General features: G+C 39.7%; 1 protein-coding gene across 1 annotated transcript in view; it reads right to left on the bottom strand.

The window, feature by feature from the left end:
* CD38 (CD38 molecule) overlaps window positions 1-21,196 on the bottom strand; it is a 67,122-nt gene that overhangs the window by 4,848 nt on the left and 41,078 nt on the right. Inside the window, exons 3-7 of the mRNA XM_054485440.2 lie at window positions 17,153-17,288; window positions 6,942-7,027; window positions 3,089-3,162; window positions 1,966-2,058; window positions 1,550-1,636 (exon numbers count right to left, since the gene is read on the bottom strand). Of these exons, the coding sequence (XP_054341415.1) occupies window positions 1,550-1,636; window positions 1,966-2,058; window positions 3,089-3,162; window positions 6,942-7,027; window positions 17,153-17,288 (476 nt within the window). The remainder of the gene's footprint in view (window positions 1-1,549; window positions 1,637-1,965; window positions 2,059-3,088; window positions 3,163-6,941; window positions 7,028-17,152; window positions 17,289-21,196) is intronic.

The following is a 21,196-nucleotide window of genomic DNA, read 5'->3' as shown; positions in this document are numbered from 1 at the left end:
ACCTTAGGTAAGTACCTAACAGGTGAATGACTATTATTTTCATAAAAATTAGCTAAAGCAACAGGATCCAATGGAAGTGGCTGGCACATGAATAGGGGGATGATGGATAGCGAGGAATGGGGTTCTCTAAATTTGATTTTGCTAAATATGAGCCAAGGAAGAGAGAGATCCTCAGAAGCAGCTGCCAGCACCCCTGGGCTTCTGGAAGGAAGAGGTATCAGAACCTGCCCTTGTGATGTGTCACCTAGTTCCCATATGGGCCACTGTCGGTACAAGTCCAAATGGAAGCCATGCCCATATTTTCTTTCCAGATGGAGAATGAGTGAGCTCACTTGGAGCCTAAAGCGGACACAAATGAGGGGAGTTGATAAATTATAATATAAAGGTCTTCTGATCATTTATGAGAAAAAGGTTAATGTTTAACAAGACAAAAGAGTATTGGGAATAAGACCATCTTTATTTCCCAATCTTTGTCTAGGTTTCTACTATTCTATTTTCTCCATGCAACATATCTTTGAGCAGCTTAGACTGGTCAGATATCTGCCAGATTTCTTTTACAGTTGCTTCTTCATTCATTCTTTCTGTTTTGCTGTCTAACTGCTGTAGAATGCTCATGGCCTTTTCTGGCAGTTTCCAGATAGAAGCAAGGTGACTGATGGGGAATTCAGGTCATTTGGGAAACAAAAGCCATCAGTAGAGTCTCCAGAACCTATCCTTCTGCTTTTCTGATGTGGTTAGTGAGAGAAGGTAGTGACATGGAGACAGGAACAATATTCTAGCATCTCAGCTTCTACCTCCTTTGAACAGCTTTTTCTCTCTGCATCAATCTTGTTCCAAGCTATTATATGTGGGAAAATCTCCAAAGATGCTTCTACCAGTGAGTCCCTACATACACCATTGGTCACAACTGCTTAAAAATGAGTGAGGGGTCTCGGTTTTGAAACTAGAATTATAGGTGACTCTAAAAATATATATATATCTATCTGTAATTTCAAACTTTTCTAATAAACACAAATTATTAGAAAAAATTTTTAAATACTTTTTTTTAATTTAAAAAAGATAGATCTTGGTAGACTGCCATGTGATGCCTTATCACATGTTAGGCATCTGTACTCAGATCCAACTAAGGAAGCTTCACATGCAAAATGATGTCAAGTCACAAGGATTTTACAACTTGGAAGAAAGGGCTTAGCAAAACATTCCCTTGCTCCCCTGAAACCTAGTAGGCCAGTGAACCCTGGACTGGGCCACTCACACTGGGAATGAAAAAATATGCCGTCAAAGGTTGTGTCAGCTTTAGAGGCAAGTCCCACTTGGGACCAATAGAGACGGACGAGGAAAGGCAGCCAAGTGAAGGCCACTAGCTTGGACACTTTCTGGACTCAGCTTGGAAGGAGGGACAGAGATCACCAGAGGTTGCCATCTGTGATCATCATCAAGGCCCAAGAAAGATTCACACAGCCCTCCAAGCTCAGAGGAAGCTAAGGAAAAAAGGAAATTCTACAGGTGACAAGACAGCTATTTTTTTCTTCAAGAAGAAATTAATTACCTGTAGATATTCTTGCAGGAAAACTGAATATTCCTTTTGCTTATAATCGATTCCAGCTCTTTTATGGTGGGATCCTGGCATAAGTCTCTGGGGAAGAAAGAAGAAAGTATTAAAATTACAAGATCTCACATTTTTGGAGTCTCTTTGTTTTTGTAGCAGGCCCTGGACAAGGCCCTTGGATAAAGAGGTAAAGTAGAGGCCCAGCCTCTAAGAGCTCCTGGGTCAGCAGGAGAGCTGAAGTGTCAAGCAGTTAAATATCCTTTGTGGAAATAAAGTTAAGAGGCTGTTGGGATTCGTGTACATTCATGTACTTTCATTTCCCAAGTCAATTTGTTCCCAGTGCATTCTTGTGACTGTGGATTCTTTTGCGGACTGATTCATAAAATAACCCTTGGGTACAAAGTAGTAAGATATACCTGGAATCTTCTCTTCCACCATGTATCACCCAGGCCTCTAGTGTCTGAACCTTCTCTGGTTGCAAATTATGGACTTCCACACTCCCAAAAGTGCTAAAATAGAAGAAACAAAGAACCCCAAACGTCAACCCCAAACGAAAGCACTCACGCTTCCCTTAAAAACCAGCAGGCAGAAAGGCACTGGCTAGGACCTATCCTTTGGAGTTGACACATCAAATTGCAAATCAATAACATTTTCTTATTCAGCATGACCCTTGGTTAAGAACAAAAATTAGAGAACAAAGGCCAAAAAGGTAATCAATGTAGTAAAAACTGTAAGTATAGAAGGAGATCAGCCAAGGAAGGCACAGGTGTGGCCAGATTCAGTGGCAAGGATCAGCAAATGAGAATAATAGCTGATTCTCATTGAGCACTTTCTCTGTTGTCAGGCACAGAGCTCAGCATTTTTCATCTGTTGTCTCAGTTAATCTTCCCATCACCATCAACTCTATGGTACATATGCAGGGGCTCACAGAGGTTGACTGCCCTGCCTAAGGTCACACAGATGATATGTAATGACCACCAGTACCTGCTTTCAACCACTACAGTACATTGTTGACAATGTCTGCAAAAAGACAGTGAAGGCCAAGGGCCCAGCGCAGTTCCCAATGTTCCCAGTAGTAGTTTTACTACTGAATTGGGGTACACAATTTTCCTGGAGGAGAGGAGAGTCAAGGCAGGTCTTCATGGATGGTGAGGATTTAGAAAGAAGGGAGCAGGGGAGCAGGGGAGGCAGGTCATATGGGGGAACAGTGTGAACAATGGCGAGCAATGGGTAGGGTGGAGGGTAACAGGAGAGAAAGCTGAGAAAATTACACCAGGCCTGGAAAAGTTAAGAGCAGGGGCTAGATACAGTGCAGTGGCCATTAGAACTTGGTAGACAATTTTTGGCAAAGGAGAAATCAGACAAACACATTGACTTAGGAGACAACTCTCTCCACAGAATTCAAAATTTTTACCTTTTTTGGCCCAAATCTTCAGAACTGACCTGAAACATGAAAAGCATATTCTTTCTAGAGATGAAATATCCACTGTAATATTTGCAACAGGATACTTGCAAACAGGATGCAAAATAAATGTGTACCTGTTTTTGTCAAAGATTTTACTGCGGGATCCATTGAGCATCACATGGACCACACCACAGGCAGCTTCTGCAAACTTAAAAAAAAATACCCACCATTCACCATGCAAACTTAATTACCATCCTCCAGCAGTTTCATTCAAAACAATACTTAGCAATAGCTGGTTAAGGAAGGATATCCTATATGGTTTTAGCACAGGAATGTCAGGTCTACACAATTTTCATTCCAAGCCACTGGACGGATTATGCTTCATATCAGAGTTATTGAAGCAGTTGCGCAAATCTCTAAGTGAACAATGTTCAGTGTTATAGTTCATAGAGCTGGTGGTTCAGTGGTTCAGAAGTCAGAAGTCCAGATGAGTAAGAGGAATGTCTAGAGGGGGAAGATGAAAGTGCTTTCTCAGTGTCATGCACTGCAGACACTATGCTTCATTTAGTGGGAGCAGATGGATGATTCAGGGATAAGGGAAATGGGAACACCACAAAAGGGGAAACTGAGGAGAAAACAGGGGACCCTCAGGCCTGGAAAAGCACAGAGAGAAAGGAGGACTGAATAAGTGAATGAATAAATATGCTTGAGCAAAGAGTCTTATTTCTCCATGCAAGAAACATTCAGCAGGAATCTTTGTTAGACTTTGGAAAAAATGAAATGAACAAAATAAAGTGTTCTATATGCTCCCTCCAGGAGGCCTCCCCAACCCCTGGGACTAGCTCAAGTCCCCTTCTCTGACTCTGACAGCATCCTACATTCCCTCCACATTATCCAACTGTATTGTATTATAATGATGAGTTTAACCTACCCACAAAAAATTAAACATTAAAAAAAAAACACTGCCTCTGTTATCAGAAAAAGAAAGGGACAAGTCTGAAAAAAGAAGTCCATCCACATACGTCCATGGCAAAATAAAGGTGCTGGTAGCTTACAAGGTCAGGACACCTTCAGTCACGTGCACCTCTGTATTCCTAGTGCCAGGGACTGAGTGGGGAACACAAGGAGGTTCTTGGTACATATAAAATGTGACTTCACTTTAAAAGATTTTAGCAACAGCACTGCCCTAAAACATACCATAGAGTAGTGAAATGGAAACTATTCTCAGAAAAAGCAAACAAACAAAAACTATAAAGTGCCCATGAATGTTCACTGTCCATAGTAAGTACTCAATGAATTATTTTTGAAGTGGGTGGATTTTGGGTTACATTATAGGATGGTGGTATCTCATTTAAACATTGCAGTAACCCTATAGAACAGGTCTATTTTGATTTCCATTTGACAAATGAGGAATCAGAAGATCAGAATGAGTAAAGGAATCTGCCCAAGTTTAAACATGGTCTCCTTATGTCAACTTCCAGGCTGTTTTCCTGTTTCCATCATACCAGGGTTTACATGAATCCCCCTAAGACAGAGGTTTAGCTAGATACCAACCTAGAGTTAAGATCAAACCTGTCATTTAAAAGATAGAACCAATAAGCAGATTCAAAGAACAAAACTGAAGAGCATGGCTTTGGAATCAAGAAGACCTAGGTTAGGCTCTTGGGTCTGCAACTTATTAGCCCAGGGAACTTGGATGAGTCACTTAACTTCTGAGTCTTAGTTTCCTTACCTTTAATGTAGGGATTTGTCACACTACCTATGGGGATGACTCAATGGGAATGACAGAGGAAGCACTTCAAGGCTTGTCACAGATATGCTGCTATGATTTGAATGTATATGTTTCTTATGTTGAAACCAAAGACCAATGTGATGGTAATAAGTGGTGAGTCCTTTAGGAGATAATTAGGCCCTAAGGGCTCTGCCCTCATGAATGGGATTAACACCCTTATGAAAGGGCTCCAGGGAACTAGCTAGGTTCCTTTAGCCCCTCTGCCTCTGCCATGTGAGGACACAGCAAGAAGGCACCATTTTGGAAGCAGAGAGCAGCCCTCACCAGACATTGAATCTGCTGGCACCTTAATCCTGGATTTCCCAAGTATCCAGCACAATGAGAAAATAAAACTCCTGTTTTTAAAAAAATTACCAAGTCTCAGGTAGTTTGTGATAGCAGCACAAATGGACTAAGACATATGCACTTAACAAATACACTTCCACCTGCCCCAGCTCCTCAGATGTCTAAGTTTAATTTTGAAAATTATAATTAGTATATTGTTACTCCCACCTTCTTCTTTCATTTCTTTCTTCCTTCCTTTCTCTTTTTTTCCCTAATACACTTGAAAATAAATGTTTCCTTGTCCACTTAACACTGAAGCAACTTACAAGATAAATAAATATACACAGGTAGCTTTGAGTAAAGTCAGAAATAGATGGGGGTATATGTGCGCAATGGAATTGTATTCAGGCATTAAAAAATGTATTCCTGGCCCAGGTGCAGTGGCTCACCCTTGTAATCCCAGCACTTTGGGAGGCCAAGGTGGGTAGATCACCTGAGGTCAGGAGCTTGAGACCAGCCTGGCCAACACAGTGAAACCCTGTCTCTACAGAAAATACAAAAATTAGCCGGGCATGGTGGCCCATGGCTGTAGTCCTAGCACCTTGGGAGGCCAAGGCTGGTGGATCACCTGAGGTCAGGAGTTTGAGACCAGCCTGGCCAACACGGTGAAACTCCGTCTCTACTGAAAATACAAAAATTAGCCGGGCATAGTGGCCCACACCTGCAGTCCCAGCTACTGGGGAGGCTGAGGTAGGAGAATCGCTCGAACTTGGGAGGTGGAGGTTGCAGTGAGCCGAGATCATGCCATTGCACTCCAGCCTGGGTGACAGAGCAAGACTCCATCTCAAAAAAAAAAAAAAAAAAAAAAAAAAGGATTCCTGTCATTTGCAGCAACATGGAAGGAACTGGAGGGCATTATGTTAAGTGAAGTAAGCCAGAAACAGATGGTTAAATACTACATATTCTCACTCATATGTGGAAGCTAAAATTAAGTTGATCTTATAGAAGTAAAAGGCAGAACAGAGGCCACCAGACGCTGAGAAAAGTAGGAGGAGGAGATAGGTAGAGATTTGTTAAAGGATACAAAATTATAGTTAGATAGGAGGAATAAAGTCTGGTGTTCAATAACACTGTAGGATGACTATAGTTAATAATATGTAGTTTCAGCTAGCCAGAAGGGGGGTATTGAATGCTCCCAACACAAAGAAGTGATAAATGTTCGAGATGACGGACATGTTAATTACCCTGATCTCATCACTATACCTTATATGTATCACCACATCACTATATACCCCATAAATATGTAAAATTATTATGTATCAATTTTTTAAAAAAATAGGTAGAGGGTGGAGTGGTGAGTATTTCCCAGCCTAGATTTTGAATCTGGAGTCAGACGGCTTGGGATAAACTCCCACATATGCCTCTTACTAATTCTGTACATTTAGTAGATTCCTTATTTACTTGTAACTTCACGTTGTTATGTGTTAAATGGTCACAATACTCACAACACCTGCTTCACAGGGTTCTGGTGAAGATGCAAGTTCTTAGTTCATGTAAAGATCTGAGGACTGTACCTGCCACACAGTAAGGGGTCTATACATGTAGATTGTTATGACTGTCCGAGGTATCTAAGATGGACTAATACCTGAATCAGAGGATTAAACCAAGCCCCAGGTTCCTGGTAGCCAAAGTCAGAGTGTGTACGTGCAAAGATTCTGCAACTGGAGCCCATGGATCCTCTAAGAATGTTCTAAAATTGGATGTGTAAATTTTCTGGCATGTGCTTCTGAACCTTTTTCTCAGGAATGAATCCTATATTTTCATTCCTAAAAGTATTTGTAATCCAAAAGTGTTAAAACCAAGCACTGACTGGATAACGTCTTAAGTTCTGTGGTCTCCAAAGCTCTAGAATTTCACTACTTGGTACTTACCCTGTGGGAAACCGTTTTCCAGAATACCGAAACAGGGTTGTTGCTGCAGTCCTTTCTCCAGTCTGGGCAAGATTGATAGTTTATTTCTAAAAGACATAGTTTGTAGAAAATAAAGTGGAAAAGAGAGAGTATAAAGAAGCTCTACTCTTCCCTGGCTGTTCAATTATAGTGGAACCATTTTCCAATGTGTCACTGCCAAGATGGAGGCTGGGGAATGGACACATTTTGACCCAATTTAACTAAGTGTCCCCTGAATTCCTTCCAAGTTCTTACCTTATCTTCCAAATCCCAGATGGGAACACAGTGGCAAGTTTTGAGTCATGATTCTGGGAAATGTTAGCAAAAGTTCATCTGACAGAGACAAGCCTTCTAGATTATCTCTAGTCCAGGAAAAATTAGAGGTAAAACCAGTCCTTCAGTGGTTGCTTTTGCCAACTGCTTTTCTGCTTCCCGACAACTCTCTCTTGCTGAGTTTCCTGACCCCCCTTCTTAAGTCTTCACTACTTACTCTCAGATGGCCTCAGAGTCTTCCTACACTTGCCCTCATCAAGGCAGTCTTAGCCCTGAGTGAAGTACAATAGACACAGAGCATAAATACATAGTTTCTGTGTCATTTCTCCCAAGGATATCTGCCTTAATGCATATTTATAGAGTTTTAGGTGTTAGGGGTAGAAAGATAAAATAGAAAAATTAGATGGGAACTTTGCCTTCAGAGAGCACATGATATAGTAATTCTAGGAGTCTTATAATGTAAAACCACACAAATAAAAAAGAAACATTCCCATGTGTAGATATAAATAATTATTGTGGAGTCAAAAGGAATTATCTTCCCAATAGAGGTAAAAATGTTGATGGTGAAATGGACATACATTTCGTAAGGTGCTTTAAAGTATATACGTTTTCATGAATATAAACTTCTTTTATCTTCACAACGACATCTGGAGAGAATTCTCTCAGTTTGTCATCTTTCCTCTCCCAATAGGATTCTTCCTCATTGCTGCCTGCCATTCATTAAATAAAAATTTAAAGTTAGGAATAAAAAGAAAAAGAAGAAAATCTGACAAGGAACAGAAACAAAATTAAGAATATAAAAAAGGCAAGAGAACAAAAGGAGATTAGAAGGTTATCGCATAAATTAAAAACTTCATAGTAAAACAAATAGGCTGGATGCAGTGGCTCACACCTGTATTCCCACTTTGGGAGGCCGAGACAGGTGGATCACTTGAGCCCAGGAGTTCAAGGCTAACCTGGGCAACATGGTAAACTCTGTCTCTACAAAAAATACTAAAATTAGCTCGGTATGGTAGGGCATGCCGGTAGTCTCAGCTACTCAAGAGGCTGAGGCAGGAGGATTGCTTGAGCACAGGAGGTTGAGGCTGCAGTGAGCTGAGACTGTGCCACTGCACTGTAGCCTGGGCGAGAGAAAGAGACAAGAAAGAAAGAAAAGACGGAAAAGAAAGACAAGAAAGAAAACGAAGGAAGGAAGGAAGTTAGGAAGAAAGGAAGGAGAGAAAGAAAGAGAGAGAAAAGAAACAATGAAAAATGGTAAAAAAAAAAAAAAAACATAAAACATGGCAAAACTAAATCAGGTTAAAATGTTGAGAAAAAAGTAAGCTGAAATATTAAAAAATTAAAATATAAAAATCGGGCCTTTTTACTCCTCTGCCTTCTGCCATGTGAGGATGTAGCAACAAGCAGAGAGCAAGTCTTCACCAGACATTGACTTTGCCACTGCCTTGCTCTTGGCCTTCTCAGCCTCCAGAACTGAATACTTAAGGCCTAGAGGAGTGACATCAGCAAGATGGCAGGATAGAAAGTCTCAGACTCTACTCCCACTGAAAGTTCAACTAGCAATTATCCACAGAGCAGGATGTCTTTTTAAAGGCTCCAATACTTGGAAACAAACTTGAAACACCTACATGGTCCGTAGAACTGAATGAAAACCAAATTGGATGGGTAAGAAGAATGATCTCACTTTGACTATGCCACCCCTTCTCCTCCCCAAAAGGAGAACACAAAGCCAGATGGAGAAAATTTTCCTAGGCCATGGTTTCTACTAGGGGAAGGAGAACCAGACGCAGTCATCCATCTTCCCTAGCATTCCAAGATGCTTCCCAGGAAAGCTCACTCCAGTCTCATCTCACAGGGAATGCTGAGGATAGCAGGACAACTAGATTGCACCAGATTAGGTAGAAACAAAGAAAGGAGGCAGAAATCATAGTGACCAGCACATGGATCTTGATGATATCTCTGTGTTTCTGCCCAGCTGTGGCATCCTATGGGAAATACCAGCCAACTTCATGGCCCAAAATAAGCTGAGCTGGTCTCCTTCAGAACCACTTGGGGAAGTTCAATCTAGCATAAGTTCCTAGATAGCTAGATTCCATGCCTTGCCTCAGAGACCAACCCAGTGACCCAACCCAGGCAGGTAGATGACCACCTTTGCCCATCCTAAAGAAACATAAAGGCTAGATTTAATTGATCCAGGAAGTCAAGCAGTGGCTCCACTCAGCCAAAATGACTGCCAATGACCTACTCAGGCAGGGAAACTTTTACCTCAGTGCATTTTGGAGAAGCATCAGAGCTAGTCCCAGTTGACCTGGAAGGTCAAACAGCTGCTCACTTTAGCCAAAAGCCAACCCTATGGCTCCATTCTCAGGAAGGTCATCCTCAATTGTGCATTTCTAAGGAGCATAGCCTCTGATCTTGCCTGTCTATCTAACCTTGGAGCCCAGCCTGAAATGCTGCTGAACTTCAGATACCAAATATCATAATTGCCTGGCCAGGAAATACATCCTATGAATGATGTGACGAGAAGCCATCACAGTAACCAGCCAGCAGCTATAAAACAATGAAACCAGAAGGAAGACAATAAGAGAGGAAGAAAGAAACAAAGTATCTAAAAAAGCAGAAAACAGAAAACAATTAATAAAATTGCAGTAGCAATTCTTTACCTATCAATAATTACACTGAATGTAAAAGGATTAATTCTTCAACAAAAAGATGGAATGAATAGATTTTTTTTAAAGATCCAACTATATGCTGCCAACAAGAAACTCACCTTACTTTTAAGAACACATATAAACTGAAAGTAAAGGAATGGAAAAACATTCTATGTGAATGGAAACTAAAAGAGATCAGGAGTAGCTACACTTATATCAGACAAAATAGACTTTAAATCAAAAACTAAAAAGAGACAAAGAACATTGTATATTGATAAAGGGGTCAATTCATCAAGAAGATATAACAATTGTAAACATACATGCACCCAACATTGGCACACCTAAACATAAACAACAAACATTTAAGGATCTGAAAGGAAAAATATAATGTATGGCAAAAATAGCAGGGAACTTCAATACAACATATATTTAAGGATCTGAAAGGAGAGATATATGTAAAGCAAAAATAGTAGCGAACTTCAATATCCACTTTCAACAACAGATTATTTAAACAGAAAATTAATAAGGAGACAACGAACTTGAACAATACTTTAGACAAAATGAACCTAACAGACCATATACATCAGCATCGACACTATCCAACAGCAGTGTAATACACATTCCTCTCAAGCACACACAGAATATTTTCTAGGTTAGAGCACATATTAGGACACAAAAACAAGCCTCAGCAAATTTAAGAAGGTTAAAGTCATATCAAGTATCTTTTCTGACCACAATGGTAGAAAACTAGCAATCAATAAAATAAATATTGGAAAATTCACAGAAATATATGGAAGTTAAACAGCATTTTCTTGAAAACCCAATGGGTCAATAAAAAAATTAAAAGGAAAATTAAAAAATATGTTGAGGCAGCCGGGTACAGTGGCTCACACCTGTAATCACAGCACTTTGGGAGGCCAAGGTGGGTGGATCATGAGGTCAGGAGATCAAGACCATCCTGGCTAACACGGTGAAACCCCATCTCTACTAAAAAATACAAAAAATTAGCCGGGCATGGCAGCAGGCACCTGTAGTCCCAGCTACTCAGGAGGCTAAGGCAGGAGAATCGCGTGAACCTGGGAGGTGGAGCTTGCAGTGAGCTGAGATCGCGCCACTGCACTCCAGCCTGGGTGACAGAGCAAGACTCTGGATCAAAAAAAAAAATGTTGAGACATGAAAATGTAAATACCATATACCAAAACATGTGGGATGGAGCAAAAGCAGTTCTAAGAGAAAAGCTATAGTAATAAATACCTACATCAAGAAAGGAGAAAAATCTCAAAAAAATACACTTAACATTATGGAAGGAAATAATAAAGATTAGAACAGAAATAAATAAAATAGAGACTAGGAAAACAATACAAAAGATTAACAAAATTTAGAATTGGTTTTTTTGAAAAGATACACAAAATTGAAAATATTTAGCTAGCTTAACTAAGAAAAATGAGAAGATTCAAATAAATAACATCAGGAATGTAAAAAGAAGACATTACAATGGATATCACAGAAATACAAAGGGTCATAAGAGACACTATGAACAATTATTAATATATGCCAACAAGTTAAATAGCATAGAGGAAATGGATAAGCTTCTAGACACACAAAAGCTACCAAGACTGAATCATGAGGCAATGAAAAATCTGAATAGAAATAATGAGTAAGAAGATTGAATCAGTAATTTAAAAGCCATCAAAGGAAAGCCCAGGACCTGATGGATTCACTGCTGAATGCTATTATATCAAACATTTAAAGAACTAATTCCAATCCTCCTCAAACTCTTCCAAAAATTGAAGAGGAGAAAATATTTCCAAACTCTTTTCATTAGGCTAGCATTACCCTGATACCAAGGCCAGACAAGGACCCTACAAAAAAAGAAAATTACGGCCAAAATCTTTGGTGAACATAGATGCAAAGATACTCAACAAAATACTAGCAAACTGAATTCAACAATATGCTGAAAGGATCATCCACCATGATCAAATGAGATTTATCCCTGGGATACAAGGATGGTTCCACATACACAAACTTTAATAAATGTAATATATCGCATTCACAGAATAGAGAACAAAAACCATGTGATCACCTCATTAGATTCAGAAGAAGCATTTGAAAAATTCGACATCGTTTTATAATAAAAACTCTCGCCAAATTAGGTATACAAGGAATGTAACTCAATAAAATAAAGGTCATTATGAGAAGACCACAGCTACCTTATACTCAATGGTAAAAAATTAAAAGCCTTTCGTCTAATATCTAGAACAAGGATGCCCATTCTTGTCACTACTATTCAACATAGTAATGGAAGTTCTTGTTGAGCAATTAGGTGAGAGAAAGAAATAAAAGGCATCCAACTAAAAACAAAAGTGAAATTGCCACTGTTTATTGATACCATAATTTTATATATTTAAAAACCCCACTAAAGACTCCAGCAAAAAACTGTTAGAACTGACAAATATAGTAAGGTTGAAGCATGCTAAATCAACACACAAAAATCAACAGCATTTCTGTACATTAGCAACAAACTATCCGAAAAAGAAATAAAGAGAATAATCCCATTTCAATAGCTACAAAAAAACCACAAGTACTTAGGAATAAACTTAACCAAGAAAGTAAAAGATCTGTACACCAAAAACTATAAAATATTGATGAAAGAAATTGAAAAAGACACAAGTAAATGAAAAAATATTCCATGCTCATAGATTGGAAGAATAAATACTGTTAAAATGTCCATACTACCCAAAGACATCTACAGATTCAATGCAGTCTGTGTCGAAATTCCAATATCACTTTTCACAGAAATAGAAAAAACAATTATAAAATACATGTGAACCCACAAAAAAATCCAAATAGCCAAGGTAATCACAAGCAAAGGGAACAAAGCTGAAGGCATTACACTACCTGATTTCAAACTGTAGGTATAGTAATTAAAACACCATGGTGCTGGCCAAAAAGACAGACATAGTGATCAATAGAATAGAATAGAGAGCCCAAAAATAAACTCATGCATCAATAGTCAATTGATTTATTTTACAAAAGTGGCAAGAATATACAATGAGAAAAGGAAAGTTTCTTCAATAAATGGTGTTGTAAAAACTGAATATCAACACAAAGAACAATAAAATTGGACCTTTATCTCATATCATACACAAAAGCCAGCCAAAAAAATTGACATAAATCTTAAGTTTAAAATTGATTTAAGTAAATTAAACAATTAAATGTAAGACCAGAAACTGTAAAACTACTAGGAAAAAACTATCCTAGACTCTTGGTATGTTACTATAAAGGAATACCCAAGGCTGGGTAATTAAAAAAAAAAAATTGGTTTATTTGGCTCATCATTCTGCTAGCTGGAAGGTTCAAGGCTGGGCATCTGCTTAGGGGTTCAGGTTGCTTCTACTCATGGCAGAAGGTAAAGGGGAACCAGTATGTGCAGAGATCACGTGGTGAAACAGGAAGCAAAAGAGTGGGGAGGCGCCAAGCTCTTTTCAACAACCAACTGTCATGGGAACTAAGAAAGTGAGAAATCACGGATTACCGCAAGGACAGCACCAAGCCATCTGTGAGGGATTTGCCCCCATGACCCAAACACTTCCCATTAGGTCTCACCTCCGACATTGGGGATCAAATTTCAACATGAAGTTTAAAGGCTCAAATGTCTAAACTACAGCAAAACCATAGGGGACAAACTACAGAAAATTGGACTGGGCAATGATATTTTTGGTTTTAATCCCTAAAGTGCAGGCAACACAAGCAAAAGGGATTACATCAAACTAAATTGCTTTTGTACAGCAAAGGAAATAATTAACAGCATAGAGAGTCAAACGGGATTATGGATTGAGAGAAAATATTTGCAAACCATACATCTGATAAGGGGTTAATAACCAAAATATATAAGGAACTCAGACTTGAGAGTAGAACAAGATGGAGTAATAAATAGAAGGCTCCACCAAACATCCCCTGCACAAGACACCAATTTAACAACTATCTACACAAGAAAACACCTTCATAAGAACCAAGAATCAGGGGGGCACATATAGTACCTGGTTTTAACTTCATATCACTGAAAGAGGCACTGAAGAGGTATAAAGAACAGTCTTAAATCACCAATGCCACCCATCTCCCACCCCCAAGAAGTGGCTGCTTGGTGTGGAGTGATTCTGTGTGCTAGGGAGAGGGAAAGCATAGCAATTCCGAGGCATTGAACTCAGGGCTGCCCTGTTATAGCAGAAAGCAATACCAGACCAAACTCAACTGATGCCTGTCCCCAGAGGGAACATTTAAATCAGCCCTAGCCAGAAGGGAATTGTCAATCCCAGCATTAGAAACTTGAGTTTTCACAAGCCTTACTACTGCAGACTAAAGTGCCCTGGGGCTCTAAATAAACTTAAAAGGCAGCCTAGGGGACTGCAACTCCTAGGCTAGTCATAATGCTGAACTGGGCCAAAAAGCCAGTGGTCTAGGGGCACATGTGACCTACTGAGACACCAGCCAGGGTAGCCAAGGGAGTGCTGGCATCACCTCTCCCCTAACCCCAGGCTGCACAGCTCATGTATCCAAAAGATGCCCCTTCCATCTACTTGAGAAGAGGAGATGGACATGTGGGGAGGACTTTGTCTTGCATCCTTGGATACCAGCTCCAGCCACAGAAGTATACGGCAGAATTATGAGGCCCCCTTTCCAAGCCCTGGCTCCCAGATGACATTTCTAGGCACACCCTAGGCCAGAAGAGAACCTGCTGCCTTGAAGGGAAGCACCCAGTCCTGGCGGGATTCATCACCTACTAACTGAAGAGCCCTTGGGCCCTGAAAAACCAGAAGTGATACCCAATTAGTATGTCATGGGCCTTGGGTGAGACTCTGTGACTTGCTGGCTTCAGGTATAGCCACAGAGAGGTAGAGCACCAACTGGGCTTGGGGTCCCTGATTCCAGGATGTGGCTCTTGGATAGCATTTCTGGGCCTGCCCTGGGCCAGAGATGTGCCCACTGCCTTGAAGGGTGAGTCCCAGGCCAGGCAGCATTAACCACAAGCTGACTGAAGAGTCTTTGGGCCTTGGAATATTAGCAGTACACTGGCAGTACTCCCTGTGGGCCTGTGGTGGTGGTGGCCATGAGGTGAGGCTCCTCTGCCTTAGAAAAGGAGAAGACAGCACAGGAAGGACTGTGTCTTGTGGTTTGAATGCCAGCTTAGTCATAGTACAATGCAATACTAGGTAGACTTCTAAGGTTTTTTACTCTCGTCCCTGGCTTCTGGATGGCACCTCTGGACCAACCCAGGGCCTTGGGAAACTTGCCAACCTGAAGAGAAGAACACGGGTCTGGCTGGCTTTCTCACCTACTGATTGTAGAGCCCCAAAGCCTTGAGCAAATATAGATGGCAGCTAGGAAGTGGTTACTGCAGGCCCTGGGCAAGTGCTGTACTGGCTTCAAGTCTTACCCAGCAAAGTCCTAGTTGCGGTGGAGTGTGTCACCAGCTTTACGTGGGTCAGAATAGAAAGAGAGAGACTCTGGGAGAAAGTAAAGGGAATAGAAAAAGAATCTCTGCTTGGTAATCCAGAGAATTCTTCCAGATCTTGTCCAAGACCATCAAGGTGGTGCCTCCATGAGTGTGTACAAGACCCACAGCATTACTAGGCTTGCAGGGCCCCCTACAGCAGATACAACGTAGATCACAACATCCGAGTCCTTCAGAATATCTGGAAAGCCTTTCTAAGGACAAGCACAAACAGGCCCAGGTTGTAAAGACTACAATAAATACAATGCCTAGACACAGAAAAATATCTGCAAGTATCAAGACCATCCAGGAATATATGACCTCACCAAATGAATTAAATAAGACATCAGAGATCAATCCTGAAGAAACAGAGATATGTGAGACAGCAACTTAATATCCATTAATAGGATTCTTAATGATAAAGCCTTTTAAAAGAGGATAGCTATCTTTATACTTACCAATTTTAAGTGAATAAAGCAAGTTGCACAACAGCACGTGTATATTTTAAATATATATGTTTACATTAGCATAGGAAAAGTCTGGAAAGATCTATATCAAATTGCTGATAATAGTTACCCTTTGAGAAGTGATGTGGAGGCAGGAGGTGAAGGGAAAATTCAGAGTGACATTTGCTTTTTGCTTTTATGCATTTCTGTAATGTGCAAGTATTTTTTTTTCAAATAATCATGCTTTATTTTTGTAATTGAAAATAATGCAAACCTGGGACAAAGAAGCTATAATAAGATAAGCTTTTTAAAACAAACAATGAAAAGTAGTAAAAATAAGAATAAAACTATATAAAGTAAAAATATCCACCATATAAACAAAAAGAAAAAAAAAAGAAGTGAAAACTGCAGTAGGGTTTTGGTTGTAGGAAATCCCTTCCCCTAGTGAGGTGTTGAGTCTTTCTGGGCAGGATAAGGCTACATCTGAAAAATGATGGCAAAGCCAGTGCCTGAGATGGAAGAGTCCAGTCCATGGCTACTGTGATGATTCTGAAGAGCAAGAACCTTGGTCTAGGTCCCACTGAGACCTCATCCTGTTCTAGACTTCTTTGGACCTGAATGATGACCTTACAGAGAGCAAAATACCAAGAATTCAGAAGCAGGCTATGTGAGCACTCAAAAGAAGGGAATTAGGGAGCATGGGCAATCCCCAACTCTGAAGTCAATTTTTCAAGAAAACAGGGAATGCTACTTTATATCAGCCTGAGTTGTCATTAAGGGTAGTGCTATAGTTTGGATATTTAACTCTCCAAACCTTATGTTGAAATTTGATCCCCAGTGTTGGAGCTCGGGACTAGTAGGAGGTGTTTGGGTCATAGGGATGATCCTGCATGAATGGCATGGTGCTGTCCTTGTAGTAATGAGTTCTTACTCTATTAGTTCCCAGGAGAGCTGGTCATTACAAACAGCCTGGCACCTCCCCTGATCTCTCCTTGCTTTCCTCCCTCACCATGTGATCTCTGTACATGCCAGCTCCCCTTCTCCTTCTCCATGAGTGGAAACAGCCTCAGGCCTTCACCCGAAGCGGATGCTGGTGCCCTACTTCTTGTACAGCCTGCATAACTGTGAGTCAAATAAACCTCTTTTCTTTATAAATTACCCAGCCTCAGGTATTCCTTTATAGTAACACAAATGGACTAATATAAGTATAGATGGCATCAGGATGGGTGCCTGTGGCTCTGTCCTCCACACTAATCATTCAGGGCCCCCAGCAGAACTCACTCTGTTCACCCTCCACATCCCTGGGCAATCCCACAGGGCCCAGAGCCTCACCGGAAGTGTTGAATTCACCACACCATGTGAGGTCATCAGCAAGGTAGCCTAGCAGCGTGTCCTCCAGGGTGAACATGTCCCGCTGGACCTGTGTGAACTGATGGGCCAGATCTTTTATTCTGCTCCAAAGAAGAATCTAAGAAAGAATAAATACAATCTATTACTGAGATCAATTTAGCGTGTCAAAAAAAATTAATCCACGGTTTTGTAAATGAAAAAAAAGCAGAGCATATCAAAGTAAATCACCCATAGTAAGAGTAAGAATTGTAAGCATCAATGATTTCTGTGTGCAGGAGAGTGGGGGAGAGAGAGAGAGAGTGTGTGTGTGTGTGTGTGTGTGTGTGTGTGTGTGTGTGTTCTAGGTCACAATGTAAATAAATCTTTTATTCTAGGTCACAGTCAAAAAAGTCTGAAAGCCACTAATCAAAATCTTATAATCAACATGGGATCACATATGGAGGTGGCATGAGAGAGTTACAATATTCCTAAGGTTGTCTCCAAAAAAACTTTGTCTACGTGCTATTTTCAGGAAGATGTGCTATTTGATTCTTAAAGAACTATATAACCTCTTCCAAATTCCCTAAATATTCCCTACCCCTACCAAAAAAAAAAATACAATAGATTTTTTAATTTAAGGGTCCCTCTTAAAGGTACAGGGAGTCAAAGTTCAGAATTATATTCTGTTTTATGAATCTATTATTTTTATTTTTATTTTAAGTTCCAGGGTATACATGCAGGACATGCAGGTTTGTTACATAGGTAAATATGTGCCATGGGTTTGCTACACCTACTAACCCATCACCTAGGTATTAAGCCCAGTATGGATTAGCTATTTGTCCTAATGTTCTCCCTCCCCTCACCCCAACCCCAACAAGCTACAGTGTGTGTTTTTCCCCTCCTGGTGTCCATGTGTTCTCATTGTTCAGCTCCCACTTATAAGTGAGAACATGCGGTGTTTGCATGTTCCTGTGTGAGTTTGCTGAAGATATGGTTTCTGGCTCCATCTATGTCCCTACAAAGGACATGATCTTGTTCCTTTTTATGGCTGCATAATATTTGATGGTGTATACGTACCACATTTTCTTTATCCAGCCTATCGCTGATGGGCATTTGGGTTGATTCCATGTCTTTGCTATTGTGAATGGCATTGCAATGAACATATGCATGCACATATCTTTATAATAGAATGATTTCTATTATACCCAGTAATGGGATTGCTGGGTCAAATGGTATTTCTAGTTCTAGATCTTTGAGGAATTGCCACACTGTCTTCCACAATGGTTGAGCTAATTTACATTCCCACCAACAGTGTAAAAGCATTTCTATCTCTCCACAATCTCACCAGCATCTGCTGTTTCTTGACTTTTTAATAATGCCATTCTGACTGGCATGAGATTGTGGTTTTGATTTGCATTTCTCTAATGACCAGTGATGTTGAGCTTTTTTTCATATGTTTGTTGGCCACATGGATGTCCTCTTTTGAGAAGTGTCTGTTCATGTTCTTTGCCCACTTTTTGATGGGGCTGTTTATTTTTTTCTTGTAAATTTGTTTAAGTTCTTTGTAAATTCTGGATATTAGACCTTTGTCAGAGGAATAGATTGCAAAAATCTTCTCCCATTCTGTAGGTTTTCTGTTCACTCTCATGATAGTTTCTTTTGCTGTGCAGAAGCACTTTAGTTTAATTAGATCCCATTTGTCAATTTTTGCTTTTGTTACAATTGCATTTGGCAATTTCATAATGAAATCTTTGCCTGTGCCTATGTCCCAAATGGTATTGCCTAGATTTTCTTCTAAGGTTTTTATAGTTTTGGGTTATACATTTAAGTCTCTAATTCATCTTAATTTTTGTATGAGTTGCAAGGAAGGGGTCCAGTTTCAATTGTCTGCATATGGCTAGGTAGTTCTCAAGCACCAGTTATTAAATGTGGATTTCTTTCCCCATTGCTTGTTTTTGTCAGGTTTGTCAAAGATCAGATGGCTGCAGATGTGTAGTTTTATTTCTGAGATCTCTACTCTGTTCTATTGGTCTATGTGTTTATTTTTGTACAAGTACGATGCTATTTTGGCGTCTGTAGCCTTGTAGTGCAGTTTGGAGTTTGGTAGCACGATGCCTCCAGCTTTGTTCTTTTTGCTTAGGATCATCTTGGCTATATGAGCTTTTTTGGTTCCATATGAATTTTAAAATAGTTTCTTCTAATTCTGTGCAGAATGTCAATAGTAGTTTAATGGGAATAGCACTGAATCTATAAATTACTTTGGGCAGTATGGCCATTTTCATGATATTGATTCTTCCTATCCATGAGGAAGGAATGTTTTTCTATTTGTTTGTGTTCTTTCTGATTTCCTTGAGCAGTGGATTATAGGTGTCCATGAAGAGGTCCTTCACTTCCATTGTTTGCTGTATTCCTAGGTATTTTATTCCCTTTATGAATGGGAGTTCATTCATGATTTGGCTCTCTGCTTGCGTCTTGTTGGTGTATAGGAATGCTTGTGATTTTTGCACATTGATTTTGTATCCTGAGACTTTGCTGAAGTTGCTTATCAGCTTAAGAAGCTTTGGGGCTGAGACGATGAGGTTTTCTAGTTATAGGATCATGTCATCTGCAAACAAAGACAATTTTATTTCCTTTCTTCCATTTGAATAGAATTTCTTTCTTTCTCTTGCCTGATTGCCCTGGTCAGAACATCCAACACTATGTTGAATAGGAGTGGTGAGAGAGGACATCCTTGTCTTGTGCTGGTTTTCAAGGGGAATGCTTCCAGCTTTTGCCCACTCAGTATGATATTGCTTGTGGGTTTGTCATAAATGGTTCTTATTATTTTGAGGTATGTTCCTTTGATACCTAGCTTATTGAGAGTTTTTAACGTGAAGCGATGGTGAATTTTATCGAAGGCCTTTTCCGCATCTATTAAGATAATCATGTGGTTTTTGTCTTTAGTTCTCTTTATGTAATGAATTACATTTAATGATTCATGTATGTTGAACCTGCCTTGCATCCTGAGGATGAAGCCAACTTGATCATGGTGGATAAGCTTTTTGATGTGCTGCTGGATTCAGTTTGCCAGTATTTTGTTGAGAATTTTTGCATCGATGTTCTTCAGGATATTGGCCTGAAGTTTTCTTTCTTTCTTTTTTTTTTTTTTTAAATCTCTGCCAGGTTTTGGTATCAGGATGATGCTAGTCTCATAAAATGAGTTAGGGAGGAGTCCTTCCTTTTCAATTTTTTGGAATAGTTTCAGAAGAAAGGGTATCAGCTCCTCCTTGTAAATCTGGTAAAATTCAGTTATAAATCTGTCTGGTCCTGGGCTTTTTTTTTTTTTTTTTTGGTTGGTATTTATTACTGCCTCAATTTATAGAACTTGTTATTGGTCTGTTCAGCGACTCAGCTTCTTCCTGGTTCAGTCTTGGGAGGGTGTATGTATCCAGAAATTTATTCGTTTCTTCTAGATGTTCTAGTTTATTTGCATGGAGGTATTTATAGTATTCTCTGATGGTTGTTTGTATTTCTGTGGGATCAGTGGTGATATCCCCTTTATCATCTTATTGTATCTATCTGATTCTTCTCTATTTTCTTTTTTATTAGTCTAGCTAGCGATCCATCTATTCTATTAATTTTTTTTCAAAAAACCACCTCCTGCATTCATTTATTTTTTTGAAGGGATTTTTTTGTCTCTATCTCCTTAAGTTCTGCTCTGAGCTTGGTTATTTCTTGTCTTCTGCTAGCTTTGGGATTTGTTTTCTCTTGGTTCTCTAGTTCTTTTAGTTGTGATGTTAGGATGTCAATTTGATATCTTCCTAGCTTTTTGATGTGGGCATTTAGTGCTATAAATTTCCCTCTTAACACTGCTTTAGTTGCATCCCAGAGATTCTGACACACTGTCTCTTTTTTCCTATTAGTTTCAAAAAACTTCTTAATTTCTGGCTTAATTTTATTATTTACCCAGGAGTCATTCAGGAGCAGGTTGTTCAATTTCCATGTAATTGCATGGTTTTCAGTGAGTTTCTTAATCTTGAGTTCTAATTTGATTGTGCTGTGGTCTGT

Source organism: Pongo pygmaeus, chromosome 3 (assembly GCF_028885625.2).
Source record: "Pongo pygmaeus isolate AG05252 chromosome 3, NHGRI_mPonPyg2-v2.0_pri, whole genome shotgun sequence".
NCBI classification, from domain to species: Eukaryota; Metazoa; Chordata; class Mammalia; order Primates; family Hominidae; genus Pongo; species Pongo pygmaeus.
This window is presented reverse-complemented; position numbering and strand designations above follow the sequence as displayed.